The sequence below is a fragment of the Hyaena hyaena genome, unplaced genomic scaffold (genome assembly GCF_003009895.1).
Source record: "Hyaena hyaena isolate Hyena2069 unplaced genomic scaffold, ASM300989v1 scaffold_1283, whole genome shotgun sequence".
In the NCBI taxonomy this organism is placed as follows: domain Eukaryota; kingdom Metazoa; phylum Chordata; class Mammalia; order Carnivora; family Hyaenidae; genus Hyaena; species Hyaena hyaena.
The window spans coordinates 180,999-203,290 of record NW_024081919.1 but is presented as its reverse complement, the minus strand read 5'-3'; the positions used below and the strand labels follow the sequence as shown (position 1 = coordinate 203,290).

The window sequence follows — 22,292 nt, the reverse complement described above, 5'->3', positions numbered from 1 at the left end:
ACCTAGTCATAAGTGAGTGCGAATGGCTAGATTACTATCAGAATCCATTACAGAGCAAAGCGTATTACCAGGAATAAGGAAGATAATTTCCTAACGATAAATGAGTTTGTCAGGAGGATATAATGATACTGACTATTTATATACCTGATTGGAGGGCTTTGAAATAGGGGAAGCAAAAATTGATAGCACTGAAAGAAGAAACGAACAAGTACACAGTTATAGTAGAAGATTTCATTGCCTTCTCAGAATAATCAATAGAATAATCACACAAGCAGCAAGTCATCATGGCCATACTAGATTGAATAGCACCACCACCCAGGTAAACCTAATTGACATTTATCCAGCAGTCCACCTACCAACAGCAGAGAACACGTTCTTCTCAAGTGCAGATGAAACCTTTGCAAGAGAGACTACATTCTGGAACAGAAAACAGTTCCCAAGGGCAGAAGGATTCAAGTCGCACAGTATATTCTTTGATCACAATGGAATCCAGTTGAAATGACAGAAAGGTAGTTGGTAAAATCCCCCAAATGTCTGGAAACTATAAAACCCACTTCTGAGTAGCCCAGGGATCAAAGAAGAAATCAAAATAGAAATTAGAAAATATTTTGAACTGAATGAAGATGAAAAGACAACATAGCAAAATTGATGGAATGCCCCTGAACCTGTACCGAAGAGAGATTTATAGCCCTAAGTATTAGAGGAGAAAGGTCGAAAACCAGGAATTCAGGTGTCATCTTAAGAAACTAAACAACAACAATCACAGACTAAGCCCAAAATAAACAGAAGAAAGGAAATGATAAAAATCCCAATAGGAATCACTGAAATGGAAACCAGCAACTACAGTAAACAAAAACAAACAAACAAAAAAACTCAAAAGCTCATTCCTGGAGATCAGTAAAATGAACAATCCTCTAATGAGTCTAATCAGGAGAAAAGAGAGAAGACACAAATTACTGATACCGGGAAACAGAGAGTTCCCTGACAAGCCCAAACTTGACAGTTCCCTGGGAATGGAGCTTTCAGGGGACCTGGAAGCTCGTGCTCCCACCCCCCCATCACTGGCTGCCAGGGTGCAGGGCTGTTGGTTTTCGAGGCTTCTGTGGACCTGGAGAAGATGGGTGGGAAAGGATCATGGGAACGCCACAGAGCTCGCCATTCTTGCTGAGTTTCAGTTAACTTTCTCCGATAAATGATCCCTGGGTCCTTGTAAGCCTTTGGTTAACTCTCAGAGTTCTGAAAAGGTTGATTTTGTCAGTTTCTGCCAGAGTTTTGTTGTCACACTAAGACAGCTCCTTTATTGGTAGCATTGTACTTGCAGGCCTTCATTCCAGCCTCCACCAGGGTTGACATGTCCAGGAAACCACTTCCTGGTAAACATTTCCAGAAGGATCCAAAGACCTAGAATGTGCTTCTTTCCCCAGGTGGGCAGCCTTCCGCTCCCGCTCATGGCACGCACTTCCATCCGTGCTAAAACCCCTTCTCGGAAAAATGTTTTCTTTTATCCTTTATCACAAAGAGCAGATAGTTCAGACAAATCAAAACCACACTGAGATACCACCTCACGCCAGTCAGAGTGGCTAAAATGAGCAAATCAGAGAACTCCAGATGCTGGCAAGGATGTGGAGAAACGGGCACCCTCCTACACTGTTGGTGGAATGTAAACTGGTGCAGCCCTTCTAGAAAACAGTGTGGAGGTTCCTCCAAAAATTAGCAATAGAACTCCCGTACGACCCAGCAATAGCACTGCTAGGAATTTACCCAAGAGACACAGGAGTGCTGACGCATAGGGGCACATGGACCCCAGTGTTCATAGCAGCACTCTCCACAATAGCCAACACATGGAAAGAGCCTCAGTGTCCATCAACGGACGAATGGATCAAGAAGATGTGGTTTATCTATACCATGGAATACTTCATGGCAATGAGAAATAATGAAATCTGGCCATGTGTAGCAACATGGATGGATCTTGAGGGTGTTATTCTGAGCGAAATAAGTCAGTCAGAGAAGGACAGATACCATATGTTTGCACATATAGGAGGATTAGGAGGAACTTAACAGAGGACCGTGGGGGAGAAGAAGGGAGGCAATAGTGGGGGAGAGGGAGGGAGCCAAACCATGAGAGACTCTTGAATGCTGAGAACAAACTAAGGACTGATGGGGGTTGGGGGGGGAGGGGGTGATGGGCATGGAGGAAGGCACTTGTGGGGATGACCACTGGGTGTTATATGGAAACCAACTTGACAATAAACTATTAAAAAAAAACAAAAAAAGAGCAGATAGTTCAGGCTAATCACATCCCATTTGTCCGAACACAGATAGAAAGTTAATATCATGTGCTTCTGATTTCTTTGTCTTTTTTGACCTTACAGAAGAAGATCCAAGGAGTCATTTGTTCTTTGTGAATTTCATTAACCTTTTAATGAAAAAAAATTTTTTTTTACTACAATACCTTTTGATTTAATGTGCGCTGCAAATCATAGAAAATAGACTTGAGTGTTTACTCTGATTATAGCACTGTGAGAAAGAACGTTTAAAATAGAAAATACAGTCCCGTCCTCAGGGAGCATCTAATCTAATTGGAGAATAAAACTAGAATTCCTAACTCTTACACATCTTGTATCAAATACGTTTGGGGAAAGAACAAAGGAGAGGTCAGAACAGGGTGAGAATTTTCATGTCGTTTCCTCTACTGGATGTGACAGATGATCATTCACTCAGTAAACTCTTAAGCATCAGCGGCATATCTAGAGATACAGCCGTAACTCAGAAGATGAGGTTTCTCCTCTCTTTGGGTGACAGCCTAGAGAAGTCGGCCAGTAAATATGCAAGCAAGTGGATAAATAATTAGCAGCTGTGAATACAGCTATAAAGAATAAAGCAGGATCGAGCTACTTTTTAGATCAAGTGGCCCTGGAAGATCTTCCTGAAAAGTGAGAGCTGAACTTGGAAGAAGACAGTGAGCGAGCCATGGAGAAGGATTCGAGGGTAAAAAGCATTCCCTCAGAATCCAGAGCCTCCGAGAGGGGAGTTGCCCACTTTTGAGAAAGGAAGGAGGGGCATGACTTGATTGGTATTTTTGAAAGACGAGTATTGCTGCTGTGTGGGGGAGTGCACAGTCGGGCAAGGGTGGAAGTAGGAAAAGGGGCTTACGGCCTCTCCCTTATCCCTGCACCTTGACAGCGAACAGTTTATACAGAGAGCTGTGGGGCAGTCCATGTGATCTAACGGGAGGGTCACGGGATTTGTGCCCGAAATGCCTGCATTCAAATCTCGACTTTTCCACCTACTAGCTGTGTGTACGTGGGCAAGTGACTTGACTTAACATCCCTAAGCTTCTGTTCACATGTTTGTGAAACAGGGAGGAAGAATACTTAGCCTTTAGCATGGTAGGAAGGGATATGTGAGGTGACATGTGGGAAGTACACTAAGCGTTCCCAGTAGATGTTCTCTTTCCTCCTCCTGGTACGAGATTTGGCGGCAAACAGAGTGGAGGCGGCTGCTTCCTGCAGTGAGCCTTCTGACGTCCGTAAACATGGCGGATTGTTGAGCACATTCTCAGCTATGGTGCTGATTGGCATGGGTGATTAGAGCCATCCCTAATGCCACTGCCATCATCATTTCCTTCCCAGCAGGGACTTGACTTAAGGACAGACCACTGTTTCCATTTTAGCCACTTGCGCTACCAATTCCCTCCTGGTTTTCATTGCCTGGTGTCCGTTCACTTCATTCATCGGTAGCATGGTGGTTGGGAGCGCTAGGCTTGGGGTCAGATAGGCCTGGAGTCAAGTTCTAGTTCTGTGATCGACCAGCTGTGCAGCCTTAAGCAAGAGCCTCTCTCCTCAGCTTCATCTGTGACGTGAGGACAGGGATAGTCCTCAGGAGGTGGTGGTAAGGATTGCAGTGGAACCCAGACTCTAGTAAGTCTGCCATCACCAGTGTCACGTGACTCGATGTGACCTTGCATGCCAGGAGACCAGCTTGGTGCTTGGCTCATAGTACTCACCAAATGAAGGGTAGCTTCTGTTGTCATTCTTGCTGCAATCATTGCTGGTCATCAGTGCAGATATATTTTCCAGACGCTGTTGAGACCAAGTAACATGGCAAGGGTACTTTCCGAGTGTCTACATGTGATGAGACCCCACTCAAAGGTACAAACTCATTTTGATTTGCTGCATTTTCATGCGCTAGGTGGACAATCAGCTCATTGGTACCACTCAGCCCTTCATGCTCTATGTGACTCCACTGAGCAACGAGAATGAGGTCATTGAGACCGGCCCTGCCGTGCAAGTGAATGCAGTGAAATTCCCCAGTAAGAGCGCGCTGACCAACATCTACAAGGTAGGCGGGTGGGAGAGGCCAGGGGGCCTGGCACGGTGGCGGGGGGCCAATTTGTCCTCTCGCAGCTGGGGCTTGAGCAGCAGTGTGGGGTGTGGCTGGAAGTAGTCCTGTGGTGTTGAGCACGAAGGACGTACCCCACGGTGCCGAGGGATTTACAGCAACTCCCCCTCCCAACCGTGTTTTTGATGACCTTGCGGCTGATTGTGCCAAATCCGTAGAGGCCAGAGTCTGTATTCATCAAAGTGAAGTCTCTGTGGGAAAGCATAACATCGTCCAGATGGGTCAGGACCGGGCATGATCCAGATGTGTTATTAAAATAGAGTAATTAGGGAAGGAGTGGTAGGAGGGGTCTGACCTTGGGACAGATGTGCTCCTGGGTAAGCTGCCACACTGTTTAATAAAAGCAGGTCACTTTCTTTCCTAGAGAAGCTTCCATGTACAAGCTAGCTGTTAACAGCAACAAATTCTGGAAAAGTGGGAGCTAAGAGGTTTCTCCCCAAATTTCTTCTGGTCCTTTGTCACCAGTGCCAGTGGGGTCCAAGCCTGTATGTGGCCCTCACATCCTACTGCTCCTTAAAGTAGCTGCTGTCCACGCAGGCTCAGCACCATCATGCTGTCCACGGCAGCGCATCTGCAGGTGTGACCCCGAGAAAGGCACAGCTGCCCCAGAAACCAAACAACAGGGTGGTAAATTGTCTATTAAACATCTTCTGGAATTTTTGGCTAATTGTGACAGTATATAGAGAGATGAGCCAGGGATCATTTGACAATGTGATTATACAATCCCATGAGAGAAGAAACCATACTGTGTCGTGTGGGGCCTTCTTACTGGGACAGGTAAGAGTTCCTTCTGGTGTTTACACTGTTAATCAGAATTTCTTTATCCCTAGCATCTGATGGTCACGGCTCAGAGATTCACAGTGCAAATTGAGGAGAAACTTCTTCTCAAGCTGCTCAGTTTTTTTGGCTATGATCAAGCGGAATCAGGTACTGTTGAACACTCTAGGTTTGTGTCTGAGAATTGACCCAAGAATGGCATTTTTTAGTCTGCTTATGAAAATGGGTAGCCTCTCGGTACCCGACAGGCTCCCTTTGCACCTCACAACCTGAGCCCAGAAGCCGAGGCTTTTGTCTCAGTGACTTTCTTTCCGAGTATGGCTTGTTGACTGTAGGGCTAACGCAGGCACGAAGGAAGCTTCTCGGAGGGGTCCGGAGTACCTTTGGGAAACAGCACACTTTTCCTCTCTATTGTGTGTTTTTTGACTTATCTGCTCTAGGATAACAGAAGTGATGTTAGTCACTTAGCAAACCACTTTGTTTCCTAACCTTTGTTTATTAAACAGATTCAAGGCCAAGGGGTGCCCAGGTGGCTTAGTCGGTTAAGCGTCTGACTTTCGCCCAGGTCATGATCTCGCGGTTCGTGGGTTCGAGCACCGGTCGGGCTCTGTGCTGACTGCCAGCTCAGAGCCTGGAGCCTGTTTCAGTCTGTGACTCCCTCTCTCTCTGCCCCTCCCCCGCTCATGCTGTCTCTCTCTCTCTCTCCTAGAAATAAATAAAACATTAAAAAAAAAAAAAAAAAACAGATTCAAGGCCAAGAATCAGATATCCCTTTGGCAGTTCCTTCGGTTTAGATGAGGAGAAACAGAATTGGCTAGCCTTAGCTTCTTAACTTTTATAACCATACCCTTATGCCTTAATGTCATTACCAAACTTTCTAGTTACTGGACTCTTCTGTGGAGAGGGGAATAAGATAAGCTATTGAAAACCTAAATTTGTCTACCAGTTGCTACAGAAATCACTTTGCTTTTGTCTCTTTATTTTAGATTCTTCCTCATGGCCTTTGTAAGCCTATATATGGAGTGAAGGAAGAAGTCAGTAATGCTTAGTCTTTTGAAGACTAAACCAAATATCGAGCCTAAAGAAATTATAAGATAGACTTATGTCTATGTGCCCACATTGGCTAGAGAAAAAAAATCACTGGGGACATGTCTTGCGTTGTACACACATACATACAACGCAAGACAAATATTTTTGCTCTTTAACCCAAACTTAGAATTTAAACTTTAAGTGTAATTGGGATCAAGAGCCAGATCCTGTCTGTTTAAAACTGTGTTCTTCACTTTGGGTTGGAACGCCAGTGTCTCTTTGCATTCGGACAGCCACTTCAGGGCCTGCCTGCCAGGCAGCCATTCTCTTTTGGCACCTTCCTGGGAAGTTTTACTTTAAATTCTATTGGACATGCTTTTCTTGTAGGTTGCTCTGAGTAAATTTCTTGTGAAACATCGTAGAGTCGGTTTAGGCTTCTGTAAAATCCTGGCCTTTCACTCGATCATCTCCTCCACTTTATAACTATTTCTGTTCCCTGAATACAGATAAGCAGGTCTCTGTCGCAGTATCATTTTCTAAAACCTATTCCCTTTTTTTCTGTAAATAGAACTATAATAGCTTATGGTATAAATTTGTTTGATAGGCAGATTTGTACAGTCTCCTTGGTTTTATTTCTGAGGCCCATGAGGCCAAGTGAAAATAAGCTGACCAGGTGGCTGTGGATATAGGGCAAATAACCGAGCCCATTACCGTGCGCGAGCCCTTGTTAATCCTTTTTACTTCATGAGAAGTAAAAAAAAAAAAAATCTGCCTTGACTCTGCTACTTTAACAAATGTCCACCATTTGGGAGAGAAGGTGCTTGCTTATTGCTGACGTCAGTTCTTTAGAGCCTGCAGCCTGTTTCTTTCTTAAGGCATTCTCTTCCATTCAGATGCATTATTTAACTGGCCATGTTGTTCATTATGATTCGGTGAAACTACACTCCAAGTATGAAATAAGTTCAGATAACCTGGGCCATTTATAATCATCATCATCATCATCATAACAACAACACGGTTTCTAGAAAACTCCTTGCCAGCAAACACACCCATGGCCTTTGGCTTCCCCACCTGCATTAGTTTTTCCAAAGATGACATCTGCCAGATGGCACAGAGTCGCAAATCAAAAGATTAGGCTGTTGTGCTTTTTCGATAAACAACATCAAACAGATCTGTTGTAACGAAGAAGTGACAGCAGGATACCACACACATCCCCAAACCCTGAAAAGCTAAATTTACAGAAATAGGCATTTACATTTTTCTGTGAATTTCTTTCAACACGAACATGAGCATTTGAATCATGAGACTTCAGGAGGTTCGATTTTTGGGGGGTTTTTTTGTTTTGTTTTTAATTCTCTGTTTTACTCTTGTACCAGAGGTGGAAAAGTATGATGAAAACCTTCATGAAAAGACGGCTGAGCAAGGCGGAACGCCAATTCGATATTACTTTGAAAATCTCAAAATCAGCATTCCCCAGATCAAGCTGAGTGTGTTCACCTCCAACAAGCTTCCGTTGGACCTTAAGGTGAGCTGGTATCTGGGGAGGTTCTGAAAGGACTTTCCCTGGAAAAGAATGAATGTGCTTACTATTGGCCTTTTTGGTCCAGTATCATTATCTGTAACAGATATTTTTACAGGTTTCCCTTTTTGAAGGTTTGACACGTATATGTGGGGGGGGGGGGTATGTATATGTATGTACGTATATATATGTATGTAGAGTATATATACGTATATGTGTTTTTTATGTTTAAGTATGACTTTGCTAAAGATTGAGGAGTAATGTGGTGAACAGAGAATGACATAAAACCCATCTGCCATCTACTTGGCTCTTGGCGTATCTCAGTGCGCTAAGAACCCACTTTCTTGGGGTCACTCTCAGATTCAGGAGAAAAGCTGCAACCAAGATGGTATCTTCCTTTTGTGCTAGAGCCCTGCCCGCCTGCCCGTCCCCCTAGTTCTCTCCGCCTGAGTATCCACCTCCTTGTGAATGGCTGGTACTAGAATGTCTGCCACCTTCAAGGCTCACACTTGACTGCATACCACTGAGATGTGGCCTCACCGACCACCGTATCTGAATGTGACACTCCTGCAGATGTCAAAAAAATTTAATGTTTATTTTTGAGAGAGAGATGGGGGAGTATAGAGGTGCAGAGAGAGGGACACAGAATCCGAAGCAGGCTCCTGGCTCCAAGCTGTCAGCACAGAGCCCAACATGGGGCTCGAACCCACGAACCGCAAGATCATGACCTGAGCCGAAGTTAGATGCTTAACTGCCTGAGCCCCCCAGGCGCCCCGGGCCTCAGCGAACTCTAGAGCTGTAAGAGTCGTCAGCGACCCCCTGCTCAGTGAACAAGAATGTTGGAGTTCAGAGCATTCTTCCACTCAAGCCTGTGAAGGTGGCTGTAATAGGAAGAGGCGGTTGTTAGGTCTTTCCTTAGATTGAGTTTAAATCTGCCTCACTGCAACTTGAACCTATTGCCTCTGGTTCTTTCCTTCGTTGTTCTCACAGACGGTTATCAAGACACTCATCTCCCTGCTCACCAGCCGAGGACATTTCCACTGCCCGATGCTGCCTCCTTTAGGATGCCACATGATGGTCTCTCTTCTGAGCAGGAATAGCTATAGGCCTGAACAAATAAGGACACAACTTGGAGTCATAGATTCAGATGCCTCCCAGGACTGTGCCAGCAGTGTATTAAGTGAAGCAGTTCAGTGGGGACTCTTCATCCGAGGGGCAGCCTCGGCTCAGCTCCAGCCCATTGCTGTCATAGCAATGAACACTGAACCCAGTGTTGCCGGAGCTTCAGATTTTTAAAGTGAAGCAAGAAATCTGGATTTTTATGTGGAATCTCCTGGTTTTGAAATGTTGGCAACCAATTTGAGTTGTTTTCTTTAAAAACCTCGTGGGCCTAACAAAACACATGTGTGGGCCTCATGTGATGCTGTTTGCCAGCTCACAGCTTCTAAAATAGACATATAGGTAACAAGACAGTATAGTCTGGTCGACGCCAGATCGTACTTGGTAGGGCAAAGGTGACCACTTCATGCAGGCAGCAAGCTGGGCGTGAGTCGTCAGGAGTGCCGGTCGAGACCAGAGTTGTGGGGCCACCGTCGCGAGAACAGCGCGGTGTGCCCTTTCCATCAGACTCTCCTGTCTGCTTGATTGGCTTTAATTTCATGTTTCCCAGGAGACTGTAGATACTTACAATTAGCATGCGAGTGGGGGGAAAACCATGGGAAAACCACTATCTTGCTAATATCCACAAGTATCCACTTGACTTACGTGACCCTTTGGAATGGGTTTGTTTGATAAAGTATATATTCCCCCAGAGCACTTGGCACTCACCCAACAAACCAATGTTAAGCATTTCCTGAGAGTGAAGGACTTCTTGTTTTTTAAATCATCTTACTTAGAAACACAGACACCTAACTATTCCTCTCAGATTGCTCCCAGCAGAAAACTTTCCCCCAGACTGCCAAATGCAATATGGCTTCCTACAGCCCAAGTGGCTCCAGACCCCCAGTCACGTGGCCTCCATGCCTGCGTCTGTGCTCTATGTGCATGATGCACCAGGAATCAGTTAAGTCAGATGTCTCACTCGGCCCTGTTCTGAGGAACAGTTTGAAGGCATTTTCAAACGATTGTTAAAGAAGTTGAGTGCAGCAGCCATGTCATGGGCTGTGGGGCAGGGGGGCACCGTGAACGGGGGCGCATCCGTGTTTCAGGTGGTGCGGCGGGGAATTGGGACTTCAGAGTTAAATTTGCAGCTTGTGGGAGACACTGTTTTACTGTGTCTCGAGTTCTCCTAGCGGAGTCGGGGGCTCATAAAATACTGTCATTTATTCAAAGAGTTTCCTAACAGAGTAATATCCCTTTATTAGTAGCTCTTAGGAAGAGCGATACGCTCTTGGAGATGAATGTGTAATGGCTAAAAGTATGTACTTAGGGAATGGAGTGCTATCCCAGAGCAGGAATCACGGGAGTCTGACTAAAAGGTAACCATGTCTTTGGTATTGAAGGAATAATTATCTTGATTCTCTTGACTCCAGGCCAGGAGCGAGGCTGTCAGAAATCTCAAAGGGAAGCCTCTTCAGGTTTACGCTGAGGGTACGTGATTGCCAGATACAGTGTCTGTTCAGAAGGACTCAGAGCAGTTTCCCATCTGCTATCTCGATTGGATTCCTTCTTCTGTGATGGGAGAAGGGGCAGATAATAGTTCCATTTCACAAATGCACACACATTCCTCCCCTCCACCCCCCTCTCCATTATACTCCCAAGTGTGTGTGTTAGAGGGTAGCAGAGGAATATCGAAAACGCCAGGTAGTGTATATGTGCTTTGGTTTTTTTAAAGATCAAAAGAAGCCAGGAGCCTTTAAAAGGTTTCACGAGGTGGCCTCCAGCAAGCAGTCCATTTCCCATTGAGAGCATTGGGGTATTACAAAAGAAGGGCTTTAATTGAGCAATCTAGTTTGGAAGAAAACCCACATTTTAATGGTCAGAGAGCAAGAGGGTGGGGGTGAGGGGGAATTTCAAACAAAGACACTATTTAAAAAGCCTAAAACTGTCTTCTCAAAGGCTTGAAATAATTTGTTGGGAAACTTCAGACCCTTTACTTTTTTCCTCCCCTCCCTAAATAAAAACCAGATTTGTAAAAAGGAAAAAAGATCCAGTATTGTTAATTGTATTTCAGAAAGTGCCAGAGAGGGAAATATCCCTGTAGTTTTAAACACTGTCCCGGGAGGGAAATGGGCAAATACACTGCTTCGCATAAACAGTCTCTATGTACCATAAATAAACCTTTAAAGAATGAATTCCAGACAGTTTTGTTTAGTGCAGGATAAACTAAGAAAGGGAAAGACGTGGGCCAGGGACTGGCTTGTGATCTGAGACCTTATGGCATATGGACAGGTATTTCTCCCTTCGCCTCTATAAAGCTTCTGGAAGACTTCAGCGGTTTTCGTCTGCAGGAGGCAGGAATAGACAGTTTCCTAGTTTTATTAGGAACTTCTGAGCACACGCTGCTTTCTCCAGAATCCGTTTTATAACAGGAAACTGTCTGCTACTTAAGTAAATAAGCATCAACTTTGTATACTACCGTATTTGATTTGTCAGTTACTGAAGGAAAGAGCCCTGTTTGGCTCTTTCCCTCTTTCATCTCTTTTACTTCAACCAGAACAACCTGAAGGTGGCAGAATAATTCATACCACAGGCTGCATCTCTCCACTTTTTCCAATGTGGGAGGCACCGAAGCAGTAAAGGACAAGGTACAGAGAAGTTTTACCGAAGATCCAGAGTACTTCCTTGGTTCAGACAAAGCACATTAGCCACTCAGAAAGGGGATGGTGTCTCTCGTGAGGGTTTTGACAGCTTGGTAGAGGTTTCAAAGTCTTTGCTACTCCGAATGGTTCCTCATTTCAGTGTTTGGTTGCGATGAGGAAGTTGGGGTAAAAAAGCTTCTGCCTTAAGCCTTTGTTTGGATCTCATTTCCTCTACTCTGAGAAGAAAGTAATGCTCAACGTTGTTTTGGCAAAACAAACTGTCGAACCAATGTCCCACCTTCCCTGGCAGGTTTATTGTGTGGCTCTGAGCAGGGCCGTTAAGCCAGCCGGGCCTCAGTTTCTCAATCGCCACCGCCTAGACGGGTGAAGCACGCATGAATGAATAGCAGAACATTTTTCAAGAGCAACAGCATAATCCTCCATTCTGATCTGCAGGCTTTCCACCTAATGGGTGGTTGCTCTCGTGGAAATGAGCACGTTCAAGTTTAAGATCTCCTAATAACTGACTGCACGAGTTTGGATCATCCACTTAACATTTCTTTGGTTTCATTTATTTTAAAAAATGAGAGGGTTAGGCTGAATTAACCTAAGAACGCTCTTAATCTCTGAAATGTTTTGTTCTCATATTATTTAGTAGGAAGTTACTCGTGACTTCCCAAGGCCCCAGATCCAGGCGCCTGTTTTCTGACCTCATCGCTGTAGGGCCCTCTGCCGGATTCGGTACTGTGGACCTCCCCATTCCTTTCTGGTTCTCCCCTTAATTCTTCTGCTTGTTGCTTTGTCTTCTTCACAGCTTCCTTTTGCTCTACTTCTGGCCCACCTGTTTAAAGGCCACTCTTTTCCTCTGAGAGCCAAGCTTTCTGCCATATCACTTGCCCATTTTTTTAAAATCCTATTATTGGTCTTTTATCACCTGTAATTTTAGAAGCTCTTCACATAACTTTTGTCTCTGATATAAGTTGCAAGGTTCTTTGTTTTTTCGTTTGTCTTTTCGCTTTCTTTTTGATGTGTATATATATGTATATACGTATATGTACATATGCATATATGTATATGTATACATATATATACATACATATTTTTTAATCCTATAAAAAGCTTTTTATTTTTATGTTTTCAAATCTACCAGGCTGTGGTCTTTTTGAATATATGTTTGGAGTCCCAAAAAGGTTTCCCCATTCTGTGGTTTTAAAGAATTTCTTCTGTATTTTCTTCAGTTACAAGATTTCACTTCAATTAAACCTGCTCTTGTCCCAAAAGAATCTAAGTCAGCCTCTGAAAACACATACTAAAAGATGAAAAAATAAAGAGAAAATAGAAAGTTCATTAAATTACGCATGAGATTTTACTATAAACATATTTAATGTAGGGGGGGAATATATGTTTTAGCAAGTGCTGTTAGACCAACTAGATAGCTGTATGGAAAAACAGAAAATCAGATTTATTATTTACACTCTATATAAGGAAAGATTCAGTGTGAGTCAGAGATTTACTAGCATGAAAAAGTGTTTTCACATTCAAAGAAGAGCATTTTGTATGCTCTCTAAAATCCTTGCAATATCAATCTTGTTAAAGTTTTTATTTTAATATTTATTTCTTTTGAAAGAAAGGGAGAGCGTGAGCAGAGGAGGGGCAGAGAGAGAGAGAGGGAGAGAATTCCAAGCAGGCTTCATGCTGTCAGCACGGAACCTGACATGGGGCTCAATCTCATGAACTGTGAGATCACGACCTGAGCCAAAATCAAGAGTCATATGCTTAACTGACTGACCCACCCAGGCGCACCCCTCCATCTTGTTAAATAAAAGTCTGGTGGGGCACCTGGGCAGCTCATTCGGTGGAGTGTCCGACTCTTGATTTTGGCTCATGTTGTGATCCCAGGGTTGTGGGATTGAGCCCTACATCAGGCTCTGTGCTGGGCATGAAGCCTGACTGAGATATTCCCTTCCTCCCTCCCTCTCTCTCTCTCTCTCTCTTTCTCTTTCTCTCTCTCTCTCCCCCCTCCACCCTTCCCCCTCTCACTCATTCTCTCTAAAATAAAAATAAATAAATAAAATATGTAATTGGAAAATAGTCCATATCTAGAAATTGTTAACTGGCTTACAGCAAACCAAGATTAGCCAAGAATTGGAAGAAAAGCTCAATAGGAAAAACCCAAAAGTCTGCTTGAAGGTAGTGGAAAGCTACCCAAGGTAGCTAGGACTTGAGAGTCCAAGATTTATGTGAGGAAGGAAACTTGATAAAGTGAGCCCAACATTTACTCTACCTTTACTCTTGAAACAGTCTGAGTCTGTAAGTGGTATGGCTAGAAAGGCAGAGAACTCAAGCAGAAAGCAGCTGCCGAAAGGCAGAGCGTCTGAGAAAGGCTTTTGGTGGTCTCATGGGACTGACATAGCAAACATTAGATAGATACTAAGCTGGTAATTGACAGGCTAATATCTTAGAAGGGACAGGCAGAAGAGAGACCCTGGTGGTCTGAGCTGCTGTATGTCTTGAGGCAGGGGCCAATCTCTAGGTAACCTAGTCTGAGAGAAGCCAGGCAGGAACACTAGACCTTTGAGCAGTTTTCTGGTGCTAGGGAAATTAAAAGTAGAGGAACAGAACTGGTTGTCGGCTGAGACCACTGAGACTATCCCAGGCCTTAGAAAGACTGAAACAGACCAAGAGTTACGAAGAATGAAATCCAGCCTGGAGAAAGCCCAAATCCTGATTGGATGAAGCCTCTTTAACCACCTGCTAGAAACTAAGGACTCATGCAAAGTCTGTGAAAGTCTTCATTTTGAAAACAAACACAGATAAACCAGATGTTGGCATTAGCAAACACACAATATTAGAGTAACTATCTGTGTCTGAGAAGTTTACTAGAAAACTATAATTTATATTTTGAAAATAAGTAATAAAGGAAAATTATAGATTAGAATTTTTTCGTGAACATGAAAGGAAGAAATCTGAACAAAATATTAACAGAGCATATACAGCAGTGCATAAGAAAAGAAATAGAACTGGGGCGCCTGGGTGGCTTAGTCGGTTAAGCGTCCGACTTTCGCTTAGGTCATGATCTCGCGGTTCGTGGGTTCGAGCACCGGTCAGGCTCTGTGCTGACTGCCAGCTCGGAGCCTGGAGCCTGTTTCAGTCTGTGACTCCCTCTCTCTCTGACCCTCCCCTGCTCACGCTGTCTCTCTCTCTCTCCTAGAAATAAATAAAACATTAAAAAAAAAATTTTATAAAAAAAAAAGAAAAGAAAAGAAATAGAACTAAACTGGGTTTATTCCAGTAATGTAAGTATGATTTAACATTTTCAAAGAAATCATGTAATTTATTGACAAACCACATTGACAAAATGAAAGACAAAAAAATATGATTCTCTCAATAGTTGCACAAAAGCCTTTGGACAAAATTCAGCATCTATTTATGATAAGAATTCAGCAAGCAAAAAATAGAAGGAAACTGCCTGAATCTGATAAAGTATATGTATAAAAAAGCTACAGCACACATACTCAATGGTGGGATGTTGAAAGCAGGAAAGGTGCCCATCATCACTACTCTTCACTGTCTTACTGGAGATTGTAGCCAGTGCAATAAGGCTAGAAAGATTAAAGAAGATATAAAAGGTATAAGAACTGAACAGGAAGATGAAAACTTTATTATTTGCAGAGACTATAAATACGTACCTAGAAAATCTGAAAGAATATACAGAGAAGTTGTCATCTGAATGAATAAGTAAATTTAGGAAGGTCACTAGAGATAGTGTACAATGTTAACGGAAAGGAAAAATTTGAAGGATATAGTTTACAGCATTGTTAAGAAAACATCAAATACAGTATCATTATTTATGGCTGTGTAACCAACCACCCCAAAACTTAGTACTTTAGAATAGTCATTTTACTTGCAGTTCTGTGGGCTGGACTCCACTGAATGGCTGCTTCTGCTGGACTGACCTGTGGTTACTCATCTGGCAGTCAACTGAGCCTGACTTGTATACGATCACCTTACTTATGTGTTAAGTGTGGACCATAAGAATCATTTTTAATCCACCACAGATACCTAGGAATAAATCCAACAAAGGGTGGATGTAAGACCTCTGTATGGAAAACAATTGAACTTTATCAAGAGAAAAGTGAACTAAATAGGTAAGGGGACATATGACATTAATACATTGGAAGACTCCATACTGTGAAGCTGTCATTTCTTCTCAAATTGATCTATAGATTCAGTGCAATCTTGATGAAAATTTTAACAGCTTTTTGTGGCAGATTGACAAACTGATTCTAAAATTTAATTAGACATGAAAAGTTCAAAGAATAACCAAGGTGATCCTGAAAACAAAAACAAAGTTGAAGAGCTTATACTCTCAGATTTCAAAACTCATTACAAAAATACAGTAATTAAGACAGGGTGGTAGTGGCAGAAGGCAGGACGAAATGAAACAAAGAGAATTGAGAAATAGACACATAAATATGGTTAGTCAACTTATGACAAAGTTTACAGTGTACTGCAGTAGGAGAGAGGGAGATCATTTCAGTAAACGTTACTTAAGCAATTAGATATCCATCTGGAAAAAATGGATCTTGATTTCTGCTTCACACCTAAAAAAATCAGATCCAAGTAGATTATAGATTTAAATGTGAAATGTTAATAAAATTTTTTTAGGTACACATAGGATGTATCTTTATGACCCTGGTATAGGTATAATTTCTTAATGAGGAAACAGAAAGCTCTTACCATAAAGGAAAAGATCAGTAGGTTGGATTTCATTAAGAAAGGTGTTATGCTGAGCGAAATAAGTCAGGCAGAGAAGGACAAATACCATATGTTTGCACGTATAGGAGGATTAGGAGGAACTTGACGGAGGACCATGGGGGAGAAGAAGGGGGGAAATAGTGGGGGAGAGGGAGAGAGGCAAACCATGAGAGACTCCTGAATGCTAAGAAACTGAGGACTGGTGGGTGTGGGGGGGAGGGAGGAGATGGACATGAAGGAGGGCACTTGTGGGGATGAGCACTGGGCGTTATATGGAAACCAACTTGACAATAAACTATTTGTAAAAAAAAAAAAAATGTCTGATCATCAAAGAACATCTTTCAAAGAATAATAAGTTACAGAATGGGAAAAGAAAATTGTAATACGTCTATTCACCAGGGACTTCTCTACCAAATATATATGAAAAACTCCTACAAAGCAATAAAAAAACAGACAATCCACTAAAAAATGAGCAAAAGACTTGAGTAGGCACTTCACAAAAATGACCAATATGTGTGTTAAAAGGTGCATTCTTCAACAGGACAATGGAAATTAAAACCACACTGAGAGGAGTGTGCGTGGCTCAGTGGATTAAGCGTCCGGCTCTTAGTTTTGGCTCAGGTTGTGACCTTACAGTTTCATGAGTTCAAACTCCACGTTGCGCTCTGTCCTGGTGGCTTGGAGACTGTTGGGATTCTCTCTCTCCCTCTCTCTGCTCCTCCCCCACTCACAGTGTCTCTGTCTCTCTCAAATAAGTAAAATACAGCTTAAAAAAAAAAAAAAAAAAGAATCACACTGAGATACCATTACACACCTATCAGAATATTTGTCTTTTAAAAGGGTGTCTATACCAAGTGTTGATGAGGGTGTAGGACAACAGGAAGTTTCATAGGCTGCTGAAGGGAGTGTAAACCAGTTTAGCTGCTGGGGACAGCTGTTTGGCAGTACTGTATATACTAGGGCCGAATGTGTATATTCCTTGTGACACAGCAGCTCCACTCCCAGGTATATATTCAAGAAAAATGCTTACAAATGTGCTCTCAAAGATGTGTGCATGAAGTTCATAGAAGCATTATTCATAATAGCAAAAAATTTAAAACAGCATTACTGTTCATCAACAGCAATAGTTTAATAAATTGTGTTTATTTATATATTGGAATACTACATAACAATGAAAATTAAGCAACTGCAGCTATATGTAACAACCTAGAGATTCTCACAAACTTAACATTGACTATAAGAAGCCACTGTGTGAAGCTAAGAGTGTTTATTTCTATGTGATATATATTACTTTGGATGACTTTTTTCCTAATATTATACTTTTATAATTACAGGGAAAATCCCTATTTATAAATATCAAAACCTTGACTCTCATTGGAAAACTGATTTGGCTTTCATGGAATCCAAAATCATAGTACCCTGGAAGGCCATCAAATGGCTAAAGTATGTCATTTCCTTTCTTCCCTAACTAGGCCCTAAAAAGTACCTTGGGATTTCCACTGATTCGATTTGAGGACGCTGTGATTAATCTGGATCCATTTACTCGGGTACATCCTTATGAGACCAAGGAGTTCATCATCAATGATATCCTCAAACATTTCCAGGAGGTGAGCTTTGGAGAAATACTTAGTGGCTGGAACACAAGCAGAATGTTTGTTTTGGTTGTTGGGGAATTTTGGTTACTAAGACATTACTGTTGAGAACCCAGTTAAACATTTGCTGTGTTAGGGGTCAGGTCACAGCCCACGAAGCCCATACACATCATGAAAATCCTCCAACAGTGTATTTGATTTACAGGCTGTTAGTCTTGTCCCTCAGAGAACTAGACTTGGGGGCTTCCACTAGGTTAGTAACAGCTTTTAAGGGTTTAATTGATGCTTTAATGGTAACACAAAAGACTCTGACCTCTCTATTTACTGGGCATGGGCCGACGTTTGAAACCACATCAGTATTCTTGGAGCCTGTGAGATCCTGCCATAGCATTGAACTTCAATTTTTTTTTTTTTAAATCAAGTTGGACATTTTCCGTTTTGTATTTATTATTCAGACTCTTCGATAAATAGATAGGTCAAGATCATATCAAATTCATTAACTGTCTAAGTTAAAATATATTCTGTTCCTGCTTCCTTTTCTCCCTCCTCCTTCCCATCTCCCTTCTTTCCTTCTTGGCTTCCTGCTTCAACTTTCCTACTTGGTGATGTTTCCACTAAACGGTAGGGAGAGTGACAGAGCAGAAAACCTTGGACCCTGGACACAGAAAGTGAAGGGCTGCTGGCTAGATCTGAACGTGACTTCTTTATGCACCACACCCTGCTGATTACAGGGGGCGCTACCAAATACTTTCCTCCTTCATTTCCTTCTGAAACTCTCTCTCCATGCTTCTGAGTTTCCTATTCATAGAAATAACAGAGAGTGTGATGTATATACTAACAAATGTTTGTAAAGAGTCTTTCCTGTTGCAGAGCTTTTATTTATTCTTCGGAATGTTTTGAGGAGTATTTCTGAGTGCAGGAAGTAATCCCTGAAATACATGGGTTGGGAGAGCTTAGGTGGAGCTCATGAAAACCTAGGAACTTGCAGTTGATGAGAATTCAGAGGTCACTGTGGTGTTGGTGAGGATGGGGACAAGACAGATTTCTGACCTATTTGCCTGGGACATTCTACCTGCAAGTATCAACAGGTGCTGGTTTTCATCTTCTCTTTCTGCTCCATTTGACAGGAACTCCTTAGCCAGGCAGCTCGGATCCTGGGATCAGTGGACTTTCTTGGCAATCCCATGGGGCTTTTGAACGATGTTTCCGAAGGGGTTACTGGACTGATAAAGTATGGAAACGTTGGGGGCCTTATCAGAAATGTCACACATGGCGTATCAAACTCTGCTGCCAAGGTAAGGAATTAAAGGTGAAATTCCATCGTCATTAACCTCATGGGTCCTCTACATTACCGTGATTCCTGTCATAGCTAATAGGCTGTGAGAAGTCACAGCCTGTGCTTCGTTACCCACCTGCCCTGCCTCCCCTCACCTTTGACAACCAGGCACCAGGTCCACCAAGCCCTCTATAGTATCTCATCTTCCTTCTCTCCATCACCACTGCCTTTTCCCAGTCTCTGGTTGTCTCTTCCCTGGGCCACTGCACTGGCCGCCTGACCCCCTGGACTCCACCGCAGCCTGCACAGGGCCACCAGAATGAACTCACTTTTTAAAACATAGGATTTGAGGGGCACCTATGTGGCTCAGTCATTTAAGTGTTGGACTCTTGGTTTTGGCTCAAGTCATGATCTCACAGTTTGTAAGATCGAGCCCCACGTTGGGCTCTGCACTGGCAACATAGAGCCTGCTTAGGATCCTCTCTCTCCCTCTCTCTCTGCCCCTCCTCTGCTGTGCTCATTCTCTCTCTCTCTCTCTCTCTCTCTCTCTCTCTCAAAATAAATAAACTTAAAACATAGGATTTGATGAGGCACTTCAGAGGCTCAGTTGGTTAAGCACCCTTCAGCTCAGGTCACCAGCTTACTTACTGTTTGTGAGTTCTAGCCCCACGTCGGGCTCTGTGCTGACAGCTCAGAGCCTAGAGCCTGCTTCTGATTCTGAGTCTCCCTCTCTTTCTCTCTCTCTGCCCCTCCCCTGTTCATGCTCTGTCTGTCTGTCTCTCAAAACCGAATGTTTAAAAAGAAATTTTTTTGTAAATAGTAACAACGAAAAAAATAAGATTTGATTGTGCTGTTTTTCTGCCTAAAATCTATCAGTTATTTCCCATAGCTTACAGGATAAAATCCATACTAAAACAGGCTTCTAGAGCCGTGGATTACAGGCGTAATTCTTCTGTGTCCTGCTGTCTGGTTGACTTTTATTCACTAGCCCCTTGTTTAGTGGACATTGTGTTATTCCACAATTTATTTATTTTTGGGAGGAGCTGATTTTAACGTGTGAAGTTGGGAAAGGAGAAGGTAGTTGGAGGGGAAGTGATGTTTGACGACATGTGGAAGGCCTCTGCTCCCCTCCTCTTCCTGTCAACCCACAGACTTTCCTCCTAAAGACTAACCTTTTCCTGAAGGAACCGGGTCTGAGAAGGCACCTGTGCTCTCAGCTTGTTTCTGGTAAACTGTGCACTGGGGTGAAGTCACAGGTGCGTCTATGCCATGGGCCACGCTGATGGAAAGCTGGCTTTAGCGTAAAGAGGCTTTAGCGTTGCCACACAGGAGGCTGTCTTGAAGGGCAGGTGCAAAAGTGAGTTGAACACTTCTGTACCGCACGGTGACCTTGGTGACAGTGTGAGAGCTGGGGATTTATTCCTGTATTCTAAACTGTCTTCTAGAGATGATAGTTCTTTATTCAGATCCATTTCTGTTATGGTAGTTCTGTTAAACACTTTTTGGCTTGTGGTTCAACATAGACAGTGCTGTCAACTTTTATAGCAAGGGTGACAGGTAGAGAGGAAGGAGAGACATTAAAAATGTTTATTTTGAGAGAAAGGGGGGAGAGAGCGTGAGTAGGAGTTGGGGGGGGTGTGCAGAAAGAGAGGGAGAGAGAGAGAACCCCAAGCAGGCTCTGGGCCATCAGCATAGAACCCAGTGTGGGGCTCGATCTCACGCACCATGAGATCATGACCTGAGTCGAAATCGTGAGTCAGGTGCCTAACCGACTGAGCCCCCAGGCACCCTGTAAGAGAGACTTTCTAAATCATGGGTGAGAAACAGACTCAGGTTCAGAGTCTAAATGAGGATGTCAGCTTCTGCCTTTTATCATTTCTCATTCAGACCTTGGACCTTCACCCCACGGTGACCTGACGCATCCTAGTGGTGGTGCGGATTGCCCAGCATTCCTTTAGCTACTCAGAGTGGTGTTAACAGCACTTAAATATTCACTTGTAAATGCCCAGCTACAAGATTTTATTTAATTTGTTGAAACTCTAATGAACGTAGAAAGCCGCTTTGGTTTTATAATTACGTTCTTTGTTTTTGTACCCCTGGGCTCTGCTTTAATTTGAAAAAGAAATGCCCTTTTGGTTTATTGTGAGGCCTTCCTTAACTGGAACTGAAGCGCACCTACTTCACAGGCTCACTGTGAGGATAAAATGAGATAGAATGTTAATGAAAACTTCGAAACATACAGGCTGGACAAGAGAAGTGGTTCCTCACTTTGACTCTTCTGTTTGCATTAACTTAAAATGTTCAGACGTTACCCACCAGGGAACCATTAACGCCCCTGAAATGAAAGCCAGTGTTCCAGTCTCCGGAGGAGGAGGGTCTCAGACACAAGGAGTGGGGGAATCAGACCCCATCTGGGCCACTTTGGCTGGGAGGAACCCTCCATAGGTCACGTGCACGAGAGTGAAGAAGCTGGAAACCTGCCTGTGGCCTCTGCATGGGTGAGACGTTGTGTGGGTTTCTCCAGAGTATCTGTGTAACATCCTGATGAAAAGGGCTGCCCTTTTATTTTTTTCTTTTTAGTGTTTGTTTTTGAGAAAGAGAGGCAGAGAGAGGGGGAGACAGAGGACCTGGAATGGACTCTGCACAGACAGCAAAAGGCCCGATGTGGGGCTCAAACTCACAAAACCTCAGATCATGACCTGAGCCAGAGTCGGAAGCTTAACCGACTGAGCCACCCGGGTGCACTGGGCTGGCCCTTTCTTTATTCTCCCTCTTTATGGAAGTCTCATTTGTTCCTTCGTTCTTCTGCTTCCCCTGGAAAACTATCTTTGAAGCCTGTGAGTCCACATGAGAATATAACTCACGCAGAAAGGGCAGAATGCTCCTTATCCCAGCCCCCACCCCCAGGTCTCTATGAAGCCCCAGGTGGCAGTGATCATGCATTTTATTGGATGCCATGCTTTATATTGTCATCGGATTTGCATAAGGGGCCTGCCTTCCAGGACCCAAGGCCTCTTGAGTGGGGACCCTGCTCCCCATGTGGTTGGGGTCTCCTTCGTGTATTTCTCTCGCCTTTAGTAAGCTAATCAGTGTTGGCGTCACAGGCCGCTACTCAGAGGAATTGCTGTGATACCCAGAATGCCAAATGTGTTATAACAATTATATCTATGATGAGAAAGCAACAAAAGGTCACATTACCA

The 22,292-nt window shown here is 43.3% G+C and overlaps 1 protein-coding gene across 3 annotated transcripts in view; it reads left to right on the top strand.

The window, feature by feature from the left end:
• Positions 1-22,292, top strand: part of VPS13D (vacuolar protein sorting 13 homolog D) — a 257,963-nt gene that overhangs the window by 154,404 nt on the left and 81,267 nt on the right. For all 3 annotated transcript variants that reach the window (XM_039223152.1, XM_039223151.1, XM_039223154.1), the window contains 5 exons: positions 4,192-4,341; positions 5,232-5,328; positions 7,584-7,732; positions 17,697-17,831; positions 18,944-19,111. In XM_039223152.1, the coding sequence (XP_039079083.1) occupies positions 4,192-4,341; positions 5,232-5,328; positions 7,584-7,732; positions 17,697-17,831; positions 18,944-19,111 (699 nt within the window). The remainder of the gene's footprint in view (positions 1-4,191; positions 4,342-5,231; positions 5,329-7,583; positions 7,733-17,696; positions 17,832-18,943; positions 19,112-22,292) is intronic.